This window comes from Giraffa tippelskirchi, chromosome 11 (assembly GCF_054371585.1).
Source record: "Giraffa tippelskirchi isolate mGirTip1 chromosome 11, T2T-mGirTip1v1.2.pri, whole genome shotgun sequence".
Classification (NCBI taxonomy): Eukaryota; Metazoa; Chordata; class Mammalia; order Artiodactyla; family Giraffidae; genus Giraffa; species Giraffa tippelskirchi.
Genome location: NC_137285.1, coordinates 102,829,446 through 102,849,014, shown reverse-complemented (window position 1 = coordinate 102,849,014; position 19,569 = coordinate 102,829,446). Strand labels below are relative to the sequence as shown.

The 19,569-nt window shown below is 38.2% G+C and overlaps 1 protein-coding gene and 1 non-coding gene across 10 annotated transcripts in view; one reads left to right on the top strand and one right to left on the bottom strand.

Annotated features, from left to right (window-relative positions):
• The window catches only part of RNF214 (ring finger protein 214), a 47,393-nt gene that overhangs the window by 2,821 nt on the left and 25,003 nt on the right, over positions 1–19,569 (bottom strand). For 8 of the 9 annotated variants that reach the window (XM_081546471.1, XM_081546478.1, XM_081546470.1 and 5 more), the window contains exons 7-14: positions 3,344–3,440; positions 3,064–3,152; positions 2,381–2,471; positions 2,081–2,179; positions 1,517–1,893; positions 1,250–1,382; positions 923–1,027; positions 558–653 (exon numbers count right to left, since the gene is read on the bottom strand). In XM_081546471.1, the coding sequence (XP_081402597.1) occupies positions 558–653; positions 923–1,027; positions 1,250–1,382; positions 1,517–1,893; positions 2,081–2,179; positions 2,381–2,471; positions 3,064–3,152; positions 3,344–3,440 (1,087 nt within the window). Of the gene's footprint in view, positions 1–155; positions 476–557; positions 654–922; positions 1,028–1,249; positions 1,383–1,516; positions 1,894–2,080; positions 2,180–2,380; positions 2,472–3,063; positions 3,153–3,343; positions 3,441–19,569 lie in introns of those variants that run through there. The other variant, XM_081546476.1, reaches the window with a different exon arrangement.
• On the top strand, positions 14,880–15,017 carry LOC145528073 (small nucleolar RNA SNORA8). Its single transcript, XR_014070145.1, has one exon. It is a non-coding gene; the product is annotated as a small nucleolar RNA SNORA8 (small nucleolar RNA).

Genomic DNA, 19,569 nt, shown 5'->3' with positions numbered 1-19,569 from the left:
GACGTAAATTTAGTTTCTACCTCTTAGAAAAACAAAATGAACAAAACAAAATAGTAAAAAGGAAATCATCCCGGGTGCTAAGAGACTTAACTCTGTCTGGTAACATAATAAGAGATAGGAATAACTTGTCAGTTTGTGAAGATAATCTGTAATAGGTGAGTCTTCAAACTATTTTATTAATGGAGTTACTTATTTCATATTCAAGTTCCCTATCCCATTCCTGTCACCTAAGCAAAATCTCTTGGCAATGGTACATCTGAAACAATGACTAGATACACACATCTTTTTGTTAATTTTCCAAGACGGTGACTCTCAGTGTTCTAGTATGAGCTGTTTATCCAGTCCAGTCCCCTACAGGGAATGGGGTAGAAGGAAGCTGGGAGAGCCTGGCTGCCAGTATTCTGAATTCTGCTGACATTTAAAGCCACGATTTACTGCAAACCTTATGTTTAGATATTAATGATGAGCATCAACACTGTAAAAAATTCAAGAAAATTAAGATGATCACAGCTGTCAAAAAGGAAGAGCGGAAAAAGAGGAAGGGCTGCAGCACCCACCTCCTTGTGCAGCACATGGGTACATGCCATCGGATGCAGCTCACTGGGCTGGACGAGTTTCTGGCACATTAGACACAGTTTACAGGTAGCTGGAGCCTGCACAGCAGAGGAGGGACCGTCAAAAGAGGGAGGAACCTCTGGGTCTCCTTGCCTTTTATGCCCATGATTCCATCTACAATTTCCACGTAGCAAAAAGATTTTACACCAAAGAAAGAAAAGTTCAAATACAAATTTTCCCAGCCAGGGCTACCAACAACCCAGCTGAGGAGATAATGGTTACTTCCTGCACTCCACCTATAAATCCACTCCCTCCTCGCCACCCCTAGCTTCTCCAACATCCCAGTTTTCAAAGAAAAGAGTCTTACATGTGAAGACCTTCCAGGATATGAAACTTGGGCAGAAGGCAAGAACATTGGGGTACTGATTTGGGCCAGTGGAGCAGGGTACAGGGCCCGGATCCGACCAAGTGGCTGTGGGCAGAAACGTCAGAGTGAGGGAGGAACGTCTGAGTAACAGGGCGTTAACAAAAGGAAATCATTCATTTCTCAGCCCAGCAAAGGAAGAAAGCAGGCCAGACACTCCTGGCTGCAATGCTGCTTCTCACCCCAAATTTTATATGAATTTTATATGAAATCTGCCTCTTGCCTCAACATCTCAACAGATCTAAGTTCCCCCCATGTAGCTTTTCTTACCTGAGTACTTGCCACCACCCGCTCATGCTCTGCCAGTCGCGCGGCTACCAGCTGGATCAGCTCCTCCATGGTCAGACCTGCCATGGTCGTACGTGCTGTCTTGATTTGCTGAAGAATGTTGGTCATCTGGGCCCTAAGAAAGAGAGATGTTGAGAGGGAGAAATTTTGTGCTACCCTCATGGTGAATATCTATGAGACCTCTCCTATTTTAACCCATAAATATTTCTCTGGAAAACACTTTTTAAATTGATCCTTAAAGATACTTACTTATTGCATTGTGGGAACCGAGCCAGCAACTTCTCCAGAATCTTCTCCAGTTTGTCTACTGGCTGGGGCCGGGGAGTTTCAGTAGAAGCCTTCACACCACCCAAGCCTGGGGGAGGCGGGATGGAGGCGGCAGGGGGCACGTGCGGACCATGGGGGCCGACAAGGGAACCCAAGCTGGGGCTATTTCTCCCATGGGAGCCAGGAAGGGGTGGGGAAGGCTGGCTGGGCTGGGAAAGGGCAGGGTTCAGGATTGGGAAAGACAAGGACCGGGGATCTGCACTGGGCATAACCATGGGCATTGTGACCTGCCCAATGGAGAAAGGCATCCGAGGAGCCAGAGAGGGACTGGGCTGAAACACCTGAAGCATGAAGTCTGTCTGCAGAAGGGAAGAGGTGGAAGATGAGAGGGAGAGAAAGAAAACAGAAGTTTAGGAAACTGAAATCAGTGAGCAACTCTTTCTTATACCAAATAAGGACACCCAATACCTTCATAAAAACAAGTGAAAGATTCTAGGCTCTGCCACCAACATGAAAAAGTAGACTTGCCAGAGCCAGCGTGCTTACCTCTGATGGGGGTGGGGGCAGAGTTGGGGTAGGGATCTGAGGAAGGCTGCTCAGCTTGGCTCCATTCCTTACAAGTTGGATGTGATTATTAAATTGGTCCTAGAAAAGAAAAAAGCAAGCATTATCCTTTACTGCTGATCAGAGTGAGGCTCTCTATAAAGAGACCAGCATCCTGTATCAGGAAGGCAAGAGGAGTGGTAGAACAGGCCCTGAGGGAAATGCAAGTGGTCCTGCCCTCTGGCCAGGAACGTGCAAGCACAGATGAACTCCAGCTCAATGATCATCCATCACTACACTTACCCGAACATTCTTTTTCATTATCCGAACTCCATTCAGTCTTGTCTCCCACTCCTGTTTGGAACGAACCGTCTCTAGTGTTGGGGGAGTTGACCTTTCAAGAAACCAACAGTGATTTACAGAATTAAAGAGAGTCCCACTCCTGACTCTCTCAGGTAGCAGAAGAATAGCTAGAGAGAAGGGCCTGCAGAGAAGAGGCTGGAGCAGGTGCAGGAGAAGGCCATGGTCCTAAGCTGTTTGTCTCACTTTAACTACAGCATCATGAGAGCCAAGTACTGGAGAAAGAGGACCCACCACAGAGACAGGGCTCTCATCTGGCTGAAAAAATGCCACATGGGTCTCCAGACTTCATGGCAGAAAAAGGACAAATGACTGTATAAGAAACATATCTCCAGAACATTTGTTATGCTTGACAGAGTAAGAGATACTGTTTATCCAATTCAAAATAATACAGGAAAAAGGACAAAACTATAAAACTGTAGAAAGAGAAGAGCCAGAGAGTGTGGAAGTTTAGAATATGGAAACATAAATCACTGAACAAAATACTATCACACAAAGATGATTTGCCGTGAAGACAGAATATATGCCAGACTAGCTGGCCTAGGGTTTCAAAGCCCTAAAAAGAAATTCCCCTCAAAACACAAAACTGTAGGGCCATTAAAACCCTAGAAACAGAAGGTACTTACTTGAGGTAAGTAAGGTGTAGCTCTGCCTCTTTTTCTGCTTCTTCTAGTTTCAATACCAGCAACTCCTTCCGACTCTCTAATGATAAGATCTAAGGAAATCACAAACACACATACATGCTTTATTGATTTTACACACACAAAGCTACCCCTAGATAGTTAAAACAATATTTAGTGGCACTATGGTAGGATACTTATATGGCTTGGTGTATAATACCATACTAAAAGTATGTACCCCCTGGAAGCCCAAAATCCAGACCTTCAACACAGTGGTTCTTCTCACCTCCGCCTTCCAGGCCCGTTCTGTCTCTTCCATAATGTTCCGATTTATTTCACCATCTTGATTCTTGAGTCTATCCAGTTCCATTTCCCACACTTCTCTGTAAGATAAGAAACAATGGAGATGTGAACATTTCTACTTTCAAATATAGGGTGTTCATACAATTTCAGACCACTTTAAACATTATTTGTATTTATCTACAGTTAACACTTAGACTGATCAAGTCAATTCATGTAATAGATAAACTAGGAGGGCATGAACTTCCAGATGTTCAAGCTGGTTTTAGAAAAGGCAGAGGAACCAGAGATCAAATTGCCAACATCTCCTGGATCATCGAAAAAGCAAGAGAGTTCTAGAAAAACATCTATTTTTGCTTTATTGACTATGTAAAAGCCTTTGGCTGTGTGGATCACAATAAACTGTGGAAAATTCTGAAAGAGACGGGAATACCAGACCACCTGACCTGCCTCTTGAGAAACCTGAATGCAGGTCAGGAAGCAACAGTTGGAACTGGACATGGAACAACAGACTGGTTCCAAATAGGAAAAGGAGTACGTCAAGGCTGTATATTGTCACCCTTCTTATTTAACTTATATGCAGAGTACATCATGAGAAACACTAGGCTGGAAGAAGCACAAGCTGGACTCAAGATTGCCGGGAGAAATATCAATAACCTCAGATATGCAGATGACACCACCCTTATGGCAGAAAGTGAAGAAGAACTAAAAAGCCTCTTGATGAAAGTGAGAGAGCAGAGTGAAAAAGTTGGCTTAAAGCTCAACGTTCAGAAAACTAAGATCATGGCATCTGGTCCCATCATTTCATGGGAAATAGATGGGGAAACAGTGGAAACAGTGTCAGACTTTATTTTTGGGGGCTCCAAAATCACTGCAGATGGTGACTGCAGCCATGAAATTAAAAGATGCTTACTCCTTGGAAGGAAAGTTATGACCAACCTAGATAGCATATTAAAAAGCAGAGACATTACTTTGCCAACAAAGGTCCGTCTAGTCAAGGCTATGGTTTTTCCAGTAGTCATGTGTGGATGTGAGAGTTGGACTGTGAAGAAAGCTGAGCGCTGAAGAATTGATGCTTTTGAACTGTGGTGTTGGAGAAGACTCTTGAGAGTCTCTTGTACTGCAAGGAGATCCAACCAGTCCATCCTAAAGGAGATCAGTCCTGGGTGTTCACTGGAAGGACTGATGCTGAAGCTGAAACTCCAACACTCTGGCCACCTCATGCAAAGAGTTTATGGTTTATATATACAAAGGAATATTATTCAGTCATAAAAAAAATGAAATAATGTTATTTGCAGCAACATGGATGGACCTAGAGGTTATCATACTAACTGAAGTAAGTCAGAGAAATGATACCACTTATATGTGGAATTTAAAAAAAATAGTAAAAATGAACTTATATACAAAACAGAAACAGACTCACAGACTTAGAAAACAAACTTATGGTTACCAAAGGGGAAGTAGGAGGGACTGATAAATTAGGAGCCTAAGATTAACAGGTACATACTACTTTATACAAAATAGATAAACAATAAGGTCCTACTATATAGCAAAGGGAACTGTATTCAGTATCTTATAATCATCTATAATGGAAAAAAATCTGAAAAGAATATACATACATATACATGTAAAACTGAATCACTTTGCTGTACACCAGAAACTAACACCTTATAAATCAACCATACTTCAATTAAAAAGCAGAGAGTCTCACAGACTTCATGAATGAGGTTATAGTTGGCTGAGGGGAAGGGATAGTTAGGGAGTTTGGGATGAACTGTACACATTGCTACACTTAAAATGGATAACCAACAAGAACCCACTGTATAGCACGGGGAACTCTGCTCAATGTTATGTGGCAGCCTGGATGGGAGGGGAGTTTGGGGAAGAAAGGGTATATGTAGATGTATGGCTGAGTCCCTTTACTATTCAGCTGAAACTATCATAACATTGTTTGTTAACTGGCTATATCCCAACACAAAATAAAAAGTTAAAAAAAAAAAGATGTCTAATACAGATGTCCCAACTCTTCTCCTTACTGCTTGAATGACCTTTGATAAGTTACTTAACCTTTCTAAGCCTCACTTTCTTCATCTGAAAAGTGAGTATAATCTACTCATGGGACTGATGGGAGAGTTCACTGAGGAAACACACATAAAGAATTTAACAGGGTGGTTAGCACATGGGAAACATCCAACAAATTGCTCTATAACTTCAACTGCTCTACTCACAAAAAATCACTATTTTACTTCTTTCCAGCCTTTTAAAATAAATATTTGTGTGCATATATATGTATGTATGTTGTTATTGTTTAGTCGCTAAGTCATGTCTGACTCTTGCAACCCCATGGACTGTAGCCCGCCAGATTCCTCTGCCCATGGGATTTCCCAGGCAAGAATACTAGAGTGGGTTGCCATTTCCTTCTCCAGAGAATCTTCCCTATTCAGAAACAGAATCCATATCTCCTGCATTGGCAGGTGGATTCTTTACTGCTAAGCCACCAGGGAAGCTCATATATATGGATATGTTAACATATAAATCCATTATATATGTTTTTCAAATGAAACCTGTGATTTTATGTTACTTTTTCATTCTATTTTTCCATATCATTAAAATATTCTTCAAAAATGTGACTTTAAAATAACTGTCCATTGTACATATATCTCATTCTCAAGTTATTTTTAATTTCACAATTATAAATATTATAATGAGCACCTGTACATGTTTACTAACATAGGTTGATGATAAAAGTAATGTATTTAGATTTGAGAGGGAGTTTCTTACAGCAGTTAAAAGCATAGCTCACACCTCAAACCCAGACCCTATTACTATCTATGCAACCTCTGGCAAGTTATTTAATCTTTCTGTGTCTTATTTTCCTTGAGTAAAATGGAGATAATAAAATCATCTACCTTCCACATAGGGCTATTATGCAGATTAAATGAATTAATACATATAAAACAGAACAGTATCTGACATATAGTAAGAACTTAATAAATGTTAGTTATCATTGGGATGTTAGAACATCTTCCTTCAGAGAAACTAAAATATATGAATACATATTTTCCACCACAAGTGGAGAGAAGCTGAAGCTGATGCTAAGTGTCTTGTAAAATAACAGAACAAAAAATTAAGATCTTGAATCCTCAGCCCTAATACCTTCTTTTCAGAATATATTATACTCTAAACAAGGCAAAAGGAAACAAAACAAATACTGGTGGATGAGTTAATATAGACAAGAGTTGATCGTCCTGAATTTGAGGTAGGTTATGAAGTCCTTTTCTCTGAACTGAGTTGGCCAAAAAGTTCATTCAAGTTTTTCCATACAGTCATACAGAAAAACCTAAACAAACTTTTCAGCCAATCCAATAATACAAACCAATACAGAATGAATGAGATCAGACAAAAACAGAAAAAAACTTTACCCTGAGATGTAATGCAAACTTGTTTATAAGACTAGAATTCTTCCGTGATTCAATTTAACTCAACATCTGCTAAGCAGCCTACAAAGCACTAGGAAAGTGAAAAGAAAGTGTGAGTCACTCAATCATGTCCAACTCTGCGGCCCCATGAATTTCTGCTAAAAGCTGCTAAAACCTGCCCTCAAGCAGCTCACAATTCAGTAATTATCCAAGTGAACAAAAGTAACAGGAAATTTTGGGCAGATCAAATAGCATGTGCAGAGCCCAAAGAGAATGAGAGCAACAAGCTGAGGAAAGAGTCCAGGTAGGCAAGGAGTATATAGGTAGTCCAGGCTGGGACACAGATGAGAGTGTCACTGACATAGAGATGGTAGTATGAGCCCTAAGTAAGGAAGAAATAACCTGAAACAGCAGTTTGAAAAACACAGCCCACAGTCCTCAAAACCCTTTGAGGGCCTGGTCTATGAAGCAAAATTAATTTCATGATAACACTAAATTTATTTGCCTTTTTCACTCTCATTCTTTCATGAGTCTACAGTGGAGTTTTCCTGATGCTTCACAGCATGTAATGATATCATCACTCTAGTGGCTAGTGGAGTATATGTTTCTGTAGTCTAACGTTTTCTAGCATTTTCTAAGGTAGTAGGCTTAGGGTATAATTCAAGTTTTTTTCCTCCTTAGTACTTCTGTTTGGGCTCTTATAATTATCTTCAGTTATACTTGCTATAATCTCATTATTATCCAATAAATCATTACTGTAAAATTTCAAAGTTCTCCACACATCAGGTAGAAACAAGTACTTTTTGTTATTTTGCTTTGCAATAATACTTTTTAAATTTGGGGGAAACTCTTCTTAATTTTTCAGTTCAGTTCAGTTCAGTTGCTCAGTTGTGTCCGACTCTTTGCAACCCCAAGGACTGTAGCACACCAGGCTTCCCTCTCCATCACCAGCTCCAGGAGCCTGCTCAAACTCATATCCATCGAGTCGGTGATGCCATCCAACCATCTCATGCTCTGGCATCCCCTTCACCTCCTGCCTTCAATCTTCCCAGCATCAGGGTCTTTTCTAATAAGCCAGTTCTTTGCATCAGATGGCCAAAGGATTGGAGCTTCAGCTTCAGCATCAGTCCTTCCAATGAATATTCAGGACTGATTTCCTTTAGGATGGACTGGTTGGATCTCCTTGCAGTCCAAGGGACTCTCAAGAGTCTTCTCCAACACCACAGTTCAAAAGCATCAGTTCTTCGGTGCTCAGCTTTCTTTATGGTCCAACTCTCACATCCATATGTGACTATTGGAAAAACCATAGCTTTGACTAGACGGATCTTTCTTGGCAAAGTAATGTCTCTGCTTTTTAATACACTAAGTTTGTCATAGCTTTTCTTCCAAGGAGCAAGCATCTTTTAATTTCATGGCTGCAGTCACCATCTGCAGTGATTTTGGAGCCCCCAAAATAAAGTCTGTCACTGTTTCCATTGTTTCTCCATGTATTTGCCATGAAGTGATGGGACTGGATGCCATGATCTTAGCTTTTTGATTGTTGAGTTTTAAGCCAGCTTTTTCACTCTCCTCTTTCACTTTCATCAAGAGGCTCTTTAGCTCCTCTTTGCTGTCTGCCATAAGTGAGTGCAAGTCGCTTAGTTGTGTCCAACTCTTTGTGACCCCACGGACTGTACAGTCCATGGAATTCTCCAGGCCAGAATACTGGAGTGGGTGGTCTTTACCTTTTCCAGGGGATCTTCCCAACCCAGGGATCGAACCCAGGTCTCACACATTGCAGGTGCATTCTTCACCAGCTGAGCCACAGGGGAAGCCAAAGAATACTGGAGTGGGTAGCCTATCCCTTCTCCAGTGGATATCCTGGCCCAGGAATTAAACCAGGGTCTCCTGCATTGCAGGTGGATTCTTTACCAACTGAGCTATCATGGAAGCTCTTCTGTCATAAGGGTGGCAGAAATTTTTTAATTATATCTAATATGTATTATTTTAGAATTTATTTTTTCTAAAATAAAAGAAAATTCATTTGTAATTTTTCATTTATATTTAAGAATGAATCATTGACTCTGGAATTCCCTGGCAATCCAGTGATTAGGACTCTGCACTTTGACTGCTGAGGGCATGGCTTCAATCCCTGGTTGGGGAATTAAGATTCTGCAAGTTGCCTGGTGCAGCCGAAAAATTAAAAAAGAAAAAAAAAATCATGGACTAAAAACGGAGATTAGAAGACTTACTTTCTCAACCCACAGCTGCAATACATACATTTAAAGATTGCTAAAATAGATGTGACTGGCCTAGAGTCTCTGACTCATGGAAAGGAAGAATTTACTCCAAAAAATACTGGGCAAAATTATATATAAGAAACCACAGTATGACAAGAGCCATTTTTCTTTCCCTTGACTTTATAGATGTTAATAATTTAGCTTACTGTATCTTAAGCAACAGAACATTTTCTAATTACATTATGCTAGTTAAGTTACAGTGACATTTTGAGATCATTTGGAATTTAAAGTAGTTGAATATTTTAAATGCAGATGTGATGAATTCTTTACAATTCTTAAAGATTGTTAACACCTTTCAATCTAGAAATGAAAAAGTCACTGAAGTATCTTAGGGTAAGTGACTGAACTTCCTTAACTGGAGAAGACAACTTAGTACAGCTGACATTGTTACATGCCTGCTGAATGAAGTCAGTAAAATAAATCATGGCAGTGCCCCTCTTTTAATGATAGACTTTAAATTCACCAAATTAAATATTCTGCTGCAAATCTGAAGACTTGATTACTATCTCATCTGCAGAACTAGAATTTTACTTTACAAACAGATGAATCCATAGACAAGATTAGACCTGCCATTTTGTTTATATTCATCTAGCACTGGCACCAGTTAATCAATGACAATGATGTCGTGTATGAATTCTTAGTAACAAACACAAGTGATGCTGACATAATCCAAGATGAATATAACTGTTTTGAATCTCATGGTTTATCTTAGAACAACTGTGCGGACACTTACTTTGCACTTACTAGTATGAAAATTACAGTGGATACAAACATTGGCACCACACACAAATGAAGTCAGTGGCATCAAATTACACTACTAGTCATTGTATTCTTTGCTGCCAGACATGCGGTTGAGGAAGGGGCAGTTTTACTTCAGGATGCCTTGACAAAGCCATCAAAAGTAATAATTTTATTAAATCTCAACCCTTAAATACATATATTTTTAATATTCTGTTTATGAAATGCTACATGCCAGAATACTACAGCTGTCTTGAGGAAAAGCACGTGTGAGCCTGTTTGAGTTGAATCAGCCTCTTTTTTCATGTAAAATCATTTTTACTTCAAAGAACAACTGACATGCTCTTGAAAATGAAAAACTCTTGTTATTTCAAAGGAAACAACTGACAGTGTTTGTTGCCAACAATAACATATGAGCTTTCAGGCAAAATTTAAAATTTTTGGAAAGTCTACATGGGCCACTGGGAGCTTGAAGGCTTCCATTACTTATTCTGATGAGATCAAAAGTGACATAAACAAATGTGATTCTTTAAACACTGTATAATAAAATGTATTAATACTTGGAAGAGCTGCATAACTTTGAACCAATATTTTCCAAACTATCAATGTATTTTTCACCAATTCAACTGCAGGACCCACCTGGAACCCCAGAGTTGGTATAAAGATTATTTTCAGCTGAAGACATTTAAGGCTCAACAGATACAGAAAAAAGCCTCCTCAGAGCTTTCTCTAGCTAACAGCAGCAACTTCTGGGAAATAAGGCTGTCATAAATTCCTCTTCAAGGCAGATCTACTCCCAGAAGTAAGAATGCAAATAAAATCTACCCAAATCCCTTCTCTGGTGGAATTTCATGGCCCTGAAGGAGATGGAAAAACCATTCATACCTATATATATAATCACAAATTTAGAACTACTGCTTGTTCTCCTGAAAACCCATCTATCTTTCCCAAAGTCCAAAAACTGTCCTTTCTCCCCACTTTTAAGAAGTCTTTTGTTTTCCCATAAGCCCCAGATTCTAACCATTCTTTTGAGCTAGTCACCACTGAGTTCTTCCACTGTATGAATGCTGCATGTATAAATTGGGTTTTTCCCTCCTGTTACTCTTGTCTTTTGTCAGTTTAATTCACAGTCCTCAGAAACTGAACCTACTAGGGTAGAAGGAAAAGGTTTTCCTCCCCAAGTCAAAAATAGTTAAAGATCCATTCAAAGTGCAAGTAAAGACAGTGAACTTTAATGTAACAGTACAAAATCACTGATGTGCTTTCAGATTCCACAATGCAACGAAACTGTAAGAAACTATCAGCTGTCAAGCTGTGGAACACTATCAAAGAAGAATAGCCACAATTATTTAAAAAGGCTATTGGGACTTTCCTGATCATCCACTGGTTAAGACTCTGCACTCTGATCCAGTTTGATTCTGGTCAGGGAACTAGATCCAACATATCATAACTGAAAAAAAAAGATCCTGCATACATCAGCTAAAAAGAAAAATACCACACGCTGCAATGAAGATTCCATGTGCTATCTAGTGCAAACAAACAAATAAATAAAAATAAACATTAAAAAGACTTACAATACCCTTTGCTTTTCCAGCTGCACACCTGTGTATCACCAGACTTTCTTCCTAAGCTTTAACCAAAACAACATATTGCAATAGAGAAGCAGATAGGATTAAAGAGGCTTACAAAAATATAAACAATGTCATTCTTCTAACTAAATTGACATTTGCTTTTGGGGTTAGGCAAAGATTTCTTAGAACATAAAACACAGGAACCACGAAAGGGGGAAAAAAAAAGTAACCTGGACTTCATCAAAATTTAAACTTTTGGAAACAAAAGGGAATCCAAATTGGAAAGGAAAGAGGTAAAACTGTCACTATTGGCTGATAACATGACACTGTACACAGAAAAGGCTTCCCTGGTGGCTCAGATGGTAAAGCATCTGCCTGCAATGCAGGAGACCCGGGTTTGATCCCTGGGTTGGGAAGACCCCCTGGAGAAGGAAATGGCAACCCACTCCAGTACCCTTGCCTGGAAAATCCCATGGACAGAGGAGCCTGGTAGGCTACAGTCCATGGGGTTGCAAAGAGTTGGACACAACTGAGCGACTTCACTCACTCACTCATACACAGAAAATCCTAAGGATACCACCAAAAACTACTAGAGCTCATCAATGAATTTGGTAAAGTTGTAGGATACAAAATTAATATATAGAAATCTGTTGTGTTTCTATACACTAACAAGGAACTATCAGAAAGATAAATTAAGGAAACAATCCCATTTATTACTATCAAATCAAAAAGCTAAAATACCTAGGAATAGGCCTACCTATGGAGGGAAAAGACCTGTACTCTGAAAACGATAAGACACTGATGAAAGAAACTGAAGACAACACAGACGGAAAGATACACCGTGTTCTTGGACTGGAAGAATCAGTATTGTTAAAAATGTCCATGATATCCAAGGCAATCTACCGATTCACTATAATCTTTATCAAAATACCTAAAGGCATGTTTCACAGAACTAGGACAAAAATTTTAAAATTTGTATGGAAACTCAAAAGACACCAAATAGCCAAAACAATTTTAAGAAAGAAGGTTAGAGCTGGAGGAATCACACTACCTGACTTCAGACTATACTACAAAGCTATAGTAATTAAAATATTATGGTACTGGCACAAAAACAGACACACAGATCAACGGAATAGGATAGAGAGCCCAGAAATAAACTCAGGCATCTACGGTCAATTAAAAAGAAGGCAAGAATATACGACAAAGAAGATAGTCTCTTCAATAAGTGGTGCTGGGAAAACTGGATAGCTACATGTAAAAGAAGGAAATAAGAACATTCTCTAACACCATATACAAAAATCAACTCAAAATGGATTAGAGACCTAAATGTAAGACTGGATACTATAAAACTCCTGGAGGAAAACATAGGCAGAACACTGTATGACATAAATTGTAGCAATATTTCTCTGGATCCATCTACTAAGTAAAGGAAATAAAAGTAGAAATAAACAAATGGGACCTAATTAAATTTAAAAGCTTCTGCACAGCAAAGGAAAGCACCAACAAAATGAAAAGATAACCTACTGAATGGAGAAAATATCTGCAAATGATATAATTGATAAAGGATTAATATATCCAACACACATAAACAGCTCATACAACTCAACATCAAAATAAACTGATTAAAAGATGGTTAAAAGAACAGACAATTTTCCTAAAAGAAAATGCATATGATCAACAGGCACATGAAAAGATGTTCAACATTGTTAATCATAAGAGAAATGCAAATCAAAACCATAATGAGATATTACTTCACACCTGTGAGAATGGCTATCATCGAAAAGAACACAAATAATGGGATGTGGAGAAAAGGGAACTCTCATACACTGTTGGTGGGAATGTAAATTGGTGCAGCCACTGTGGAAAACAGTACAGAAATTTCTCAAAAAACTAAAAACAGAAGTATCATATGGTCCAATGATTCAACTTCTGTGTATATAACCAAAAACAAACAAACAAACAAACAAACCAAAACCCCCCGCAAATTCAAAAAGATACGTGCACCTCAATGTTCAAGGCAACGTTATTTACAACTGCCAAGATATGGAAGCAACCTAAGTGCCCACTGACAGATGAATGGATAGACAAGATATGGTATATATATACACAATGAATATATTCAGCCTTAAAGAAGAAAGAAATTTTGCCATTTGAAGCAACATGTATGGACCTGGAGGGCACTATGCTAAGTGAAATAGTCAGATAGAGACAGATAAATACTGTACAATATGTGGAATCTAAAAAATACAATAAACTAATGAATATAACAAAGTTAGAAGACACACAGATATAGGGAACAAACTAGTGGTTACCAGTGGAGGTTGGCAATACAAGGGTAGGGAAGTGAGAGGTACAAACTACTGGGTGTAAGATAAGCTAGGAGGATGTATTATACAACACAAGGAATATAGACAATATTTTGTAGTAACTGTAAATGAAGGAAAATTATATAAAATAATTATTTTTTAAAAATTTAAACATTTGCATTTCAAAAGATACTGTTACAAAATGCAAAGGCAAGTTAAATACTGGGAGAAAATATTTGCAAAACACAGATGAAAGGACTTGTACTAAGAATACTCAATAAGAAAACATGTTTTTTGGGGTTTTTTTAGAAAACGTTTTTAAATAGGTAAAATGTTCAAACACTTCTCCAAAAAACAACAAATGGCAGATATGGACATGAAAAGATGTTCAACATCAATAGTCATTAGGAAAATGCAAAATAAAACCACAACAAGATACTATTAAACACTTATCAGAATGGCTAAAACTAAAAAGACTGATAAAACCAAGTACTGGTGAGGATATAGAGTAACCAGAACACTTACGCATTGCTGGTGGGCATGCAAAACAGTAAAGCAACTTTGGAAAACCATTTGCCAGTTTCTTATAAAGTCAAGCCAACACACAGTCCAGCAATCCCACTCCTAACTATTTACTCCAGAGAAAACATGTTCACATAAAGACTTGTATTTGAATATTCAGAGCACCTATTTTTTCCCCACACTATATGGCATGCACGATCTTAGTTCCCCAACCAGAGATCAAACTTGTGCCTCCTGTAGTGGATGCATGGAGTCTTAATCACTGGGCCACCAGTTTTATTTATAATAGACAAAAAATGGATATAACCCAAATGTCCAAATAAATAAATAAACTTAGTATATAACCTTAGTATATAAGTAAATGCTATTCATTAATAAAAAGGAATTAAACTACTGATACATGCAACAACATGAATAAGTTACAAAAGCTTTTATCCTCAATAAGACACAGAAAGGGCTATATATTCTATGACTCTGTTTACATGAAGTTCTAGAAAAGGCAAACTGCACTGAGAGAAACCAGACCAGGGACTGCCAGTGCCTCAGGGTAGTAGGGGCAGCTGATTCCCAAGAGATATGAAAGAACTTTCTGGAGTGATGGAAATATGTTATACCATGATTGTGGTGGTAAGTTATATGACAGTATACATTCTTCAAAACTCATCATTTAAAACTGGTGAATTTTACTGCACTGCATGGTATCTGCGTCCAGCAGTTTATCCTTGCTGGATGTTCAAAGAACAGTGCTAATGTAAATTTAGTACCTGGCATCATTGTTTTTCTTGGCTTTGTGCATGTTAGGCCGGTATTTTTACTGACACAGTATCCCTGAAGTTTCTCATACTGTAAATTTGACATAATCTTCAATAGGAACTAATACTTCTCTTTCTCTAGGGTCTCTAAAATTCAGAACCAGGCAGATCCATCTCCTGTGACCCTAAACATGGTCCTAATGTAATTGCTTGAGAAAACTGGATTCCAAAGATTACTATTGGGGAATTGTTTTTAAGACTTTTTTTTTTTTTTATGAGGACCATTTTTAAAGTCTTTATTGAATTTGTTACAATATTGCTTGTTTATATTTTTTGCTTGTTTTGGCTGAGAGGCATGTGGGATCTTAGCTCACCAACCAGTTATCAAACTTGTACCCGCTGCATTGGAAGGTGAAGTCTTAACCACTGGACCACCAGGGAAGTCCCCAGTGGGGAATTTTTGAAGTATGTTCATATTTCATTGGAGATCAAAGAAATCCAATTAAAAGAATTGTGGCAAGACTGCTTGACACGATAACTGTGGATTGAGCAGAATTCTTTCTGAAAGGACCACTTTGAAGATTATGATCCAAACACTGGAGGAACTAAGGTGACTGGCAGTGGATGGAATCAGAATATGTGAAATTTCTTAAAAACTTACTGACTTACATAACTTTGCCTATGTTACACATAAAGAAAACCCTTTACACTTTGTAGAAAAAAAGGGTTAATTTTATATAAACTATACCTCCTTAAAACTGTATTTAAAACAAAAATTAACAGCCTCTAACCTCAAGGCCACTGTCCTGAACCTGCTCCACCTCCTTTATTCATCATCTCTGCCATCTCAGCCACCTCACTGTCACTACTCCTCTTCTCCCTCGAACAATAAACAAATCTTATCAATCCTACCTCAGAACACCCCTCCTTTCTCTTTTTCTTCCACTGAGATCAGGCCCTCATTTTATCTTTTCAAAAGTCTGTTTTCCTGACATAAATTTATCTTCACTTTAGCACATCTAACTTAATGAACCCAAAACTGTCCCTCTAAAAACTAAATCTGTAGACCTTCCACTTCCAGTAAGGGTAGTTGTTGTTTTGTTGTTCAGTCACTAAGTTGTGTCACACTCTTTGTGACCCCATGGACTGCAGCACGCCAGGCTTCCCTGTCCTTTACTATCTCCTGGAGTTTGCTCAAACTCATGTCCATTGAGTTGGTGATGCCACCCAACCATCTCATCCTCTGTTGTCCCTTTTCTTCTTGCCCTCAATCTTTCCCAGCATCAGGGTCTTCTCCAATGAGTTGGTCTTCACATCAGGTGGCCAAAGTACTGGAACTTCAGCTTCAGCATCAGTCCTCCCAATGAATATTCAGGGTTGATTTCCTTTAGGATTGACTGGTGTGATCTCCTTACTGTCCAAGGGACTTTCAAGAGTCTTCTCCAACACCACATTTCAAAAGCATCAATTCTTCAGCCCTTAGCCTCCTATATGGTCCAACTCTCACATCCGTACACGTCTACCAGAAAACCCACAGCTTTGACTAGACAGACCTTTTTCGGCAGTGATGTGTCTGCTTTGTAATATGCTATCTAGGTTTGTCATAGCTTTTCTTCCAAGTAGCAAGTGTCTTTTAATTTCCTGGCTGCAGTTACCATCCACAGTGATTTTGGAGCCCAAGAAAATAAAATCTGTCATAGTTTTTACTTTTTCCCCATCTACTTGCCATGAAGTGATGGGACAAGATGCCATGATCTTAGTTTTTTGAATGCTGAGTTTTAAGCCAGCTTTTTCACTCTCCTCCTTCACCCTCATCAAGAGGCTCTTTAATTCCTCTTCACTTTCTGCCATTAGAGTGGTATTATCTGCATATCTGAGATTGTTGATACTTCTCCCGGCAATCTTGATTCCAGCTTGGGATTCATTCAGCCTGTCAGAGTTGCTCCTAATAGACCAACGATTTCTGCAAGTAAAAAACTACAAGTTCTACACAAAATGTAAAAAAGCACCTATCTAAAGATATTAAAGAACAAACAAAAACCAGGAGAAGACCTGACTACGGGAAGAAGTGATCATTATTGTTGTTTTCTGTTTTTTATGGCTAATCATCATTCATCTAAGGACAAACCCCAGGTAGCTCTGTGCTGACAACTAAAACGGAGATAGAAATTTTGAAGCCTTACTAGTACAAGAACAAAAAGGATAAAACTGGGAGCTACCATAACAGCTGGAAAGTGAAGGAGAAATCCCCAAAAGATAAAAGCCATGGACAGGGAGGCCCCAATTCTGCATATAAATCAGTTTAATCTTTGGATGATCCCTGAACTACCCATGCACAGAGGAGGCTCCAAGGAACCCATCTACAGATACATGAACTGAACAGAGACCACAGTTGCTGTCTACCAAGCAAGTATGTATGATGTTTAAGCCTAGGAAATAGCCTGATGAAATAAATTTTTAAAAAATAAACAAAGCACAAGATTTTATGGAAGAATACAATAGAATCGAGAGTTTCTGCAACATATTATTCACATATTCAGGATTCAACCCTCAATTACCAATATATAAAGAAATGGGAAACATGATTCATACTCAAAAGTGGGGTCTGCAAATTATGGTCTGTTGATCAAACTCTGGCTGCTACCTGGTTTTGCAAATAAGTTATTGGAACACAGCCATACTCATTTTGTTTACATCTTGTCTGTGGCTCCTTTCATGCTACAATAGCAGAGTTGAGTAGTTGTGACAGAGACTGTGTGGTCTGCAAAACCTCAAATATTTACTATATGGTTGCCAATCCCATCCCTCCACCCTGAGCTATTGACAACCAGTGATCTGCTTTTTCTCACTACAGTTTTGTCTGTTCTAGAACTTCATGTAAGCAGAATCATACAGTGCATACTTTTTGTGTCTAGTTTCTTATTTAGAATACTTTGATTCTGACTCCCAGTCAAGAAAAACAAGCAATCAATGGAAAGAACTCCAAGGAGACCAAGATGCTAGAATTAGCCGGCAAAGTTTTAAAGCACTTATTTTAACTATGCAGAAGAACATAAAGAAAAATATGCCCACAAGGAGTGAATAGATAAGAACAGTTTTGCGGAGAAAGAGAAACTATTAAAAAAAAAAAAAGAACTGAATGGAAATGAAAGAACTGAAAAATACAATATTGGAAATATAAAATTCAATGCATGGGCTTAACAGCAGACTGGAAACTGGAAATAATGTAATAAAAGGTAGGATTTCTCAGATGCTCCAGTGGTTAAGACTCAGCAATTCCAATGCAGGGGGCACAGGTTTGATTCCTGGTTAAGGGACTAAGATCCCACAAGCTGTGTGGCATGGCCAAAAAAAAAAAGGAAACTTGAAGATACATAAATGAAAATTATCCAATATGATGAACAGTAAAAAAGAACTCGAAAGAAATAAAAGAGCCTCCACAAGCTACAGGACAATACCAAAAGTTCTAACATATGTGAAAGTGGAGTCCCAGAAGCAAAGGAGGAAATGAGGCAGGAAAAATATTTGAAAATTATGTCAAAATTTCACAAATATGGTAAAATACATAACTTGATAGAAAAAGCAGCTGAGAAAACTTAAAACAGGAATAAAAGGAAGAAAGCCATTCCTGGAAAAAACAAAGTCAAGCTGCTGAAAACCAAAGATAAAATATTGAAAGAAACTATAGGAAAAAACCACACAGAAGAAACAAAACAACTGTTACTGAGTTCTCATCAGAAATAATAGAAGAGGGTGGGATGAATTGAGAGAGTAGCATTTAAACATATACATTACCATACGTAAAACTGCTAGCTAGTGGAAAGTTGCTGTATAACACAGGGAGGGAGCTTAACCTGGTGCTCTGTGACAACCTAGAAGGCTGGGATCGGGGAGGGCAGTGGGATAGAGGTTCAGGGGAAGGGGACATATGTATACTTATGGCTAATTCACATTGTTCTATGGCAGAAACCAACACAACATTGTAAAGCAATTATCCTCCAATTAAAAATTTAAAAAAAATTATAGGAGACAGTTAATATTAAAACAACATTTTCAACTGAATACACAAATTGCTAGATATTCACAATGGACTATAGTCAGTATTAAAAAGAAATGAACACCTATATCTATTTAAAAAATTGATTTAATAATTAATAACCTTCTAAAACAGAAAATACCAGGCCTATATGAGTTCACTGGTGAATTCTACTACATATTTAAGGAAAAAATTAAACCAATTCTCTGCAATCTTACCCTAATACTAATACCAGACAAAAATAATGGAAGAAAAAAAACTAAAGACCAACATCTCTCCTGAACAGAAACACAAAAATCCTCAACAAAATACTAGTAAATCAAATACAAAAAAGTATAAAAAGAATTTTGACCAAGTGGGATTTAGCCCAGGTATGCAAGCCTACTTCAACATTAAAAAATCAACTAAAATTATCCATCGTATCAAAAGACTAAAAACAGAAGAATCAAATAATCATGTCAATATATGCAGAAAAAGCATTTGACAAAAGCCAGCATCTTTAATGATAGAAACTCAGTAAACTAGGAATAGGGAGAACCCTCAACTTGGCAAAGATTATCTACAAACAATCTACAGTTAACATCATACT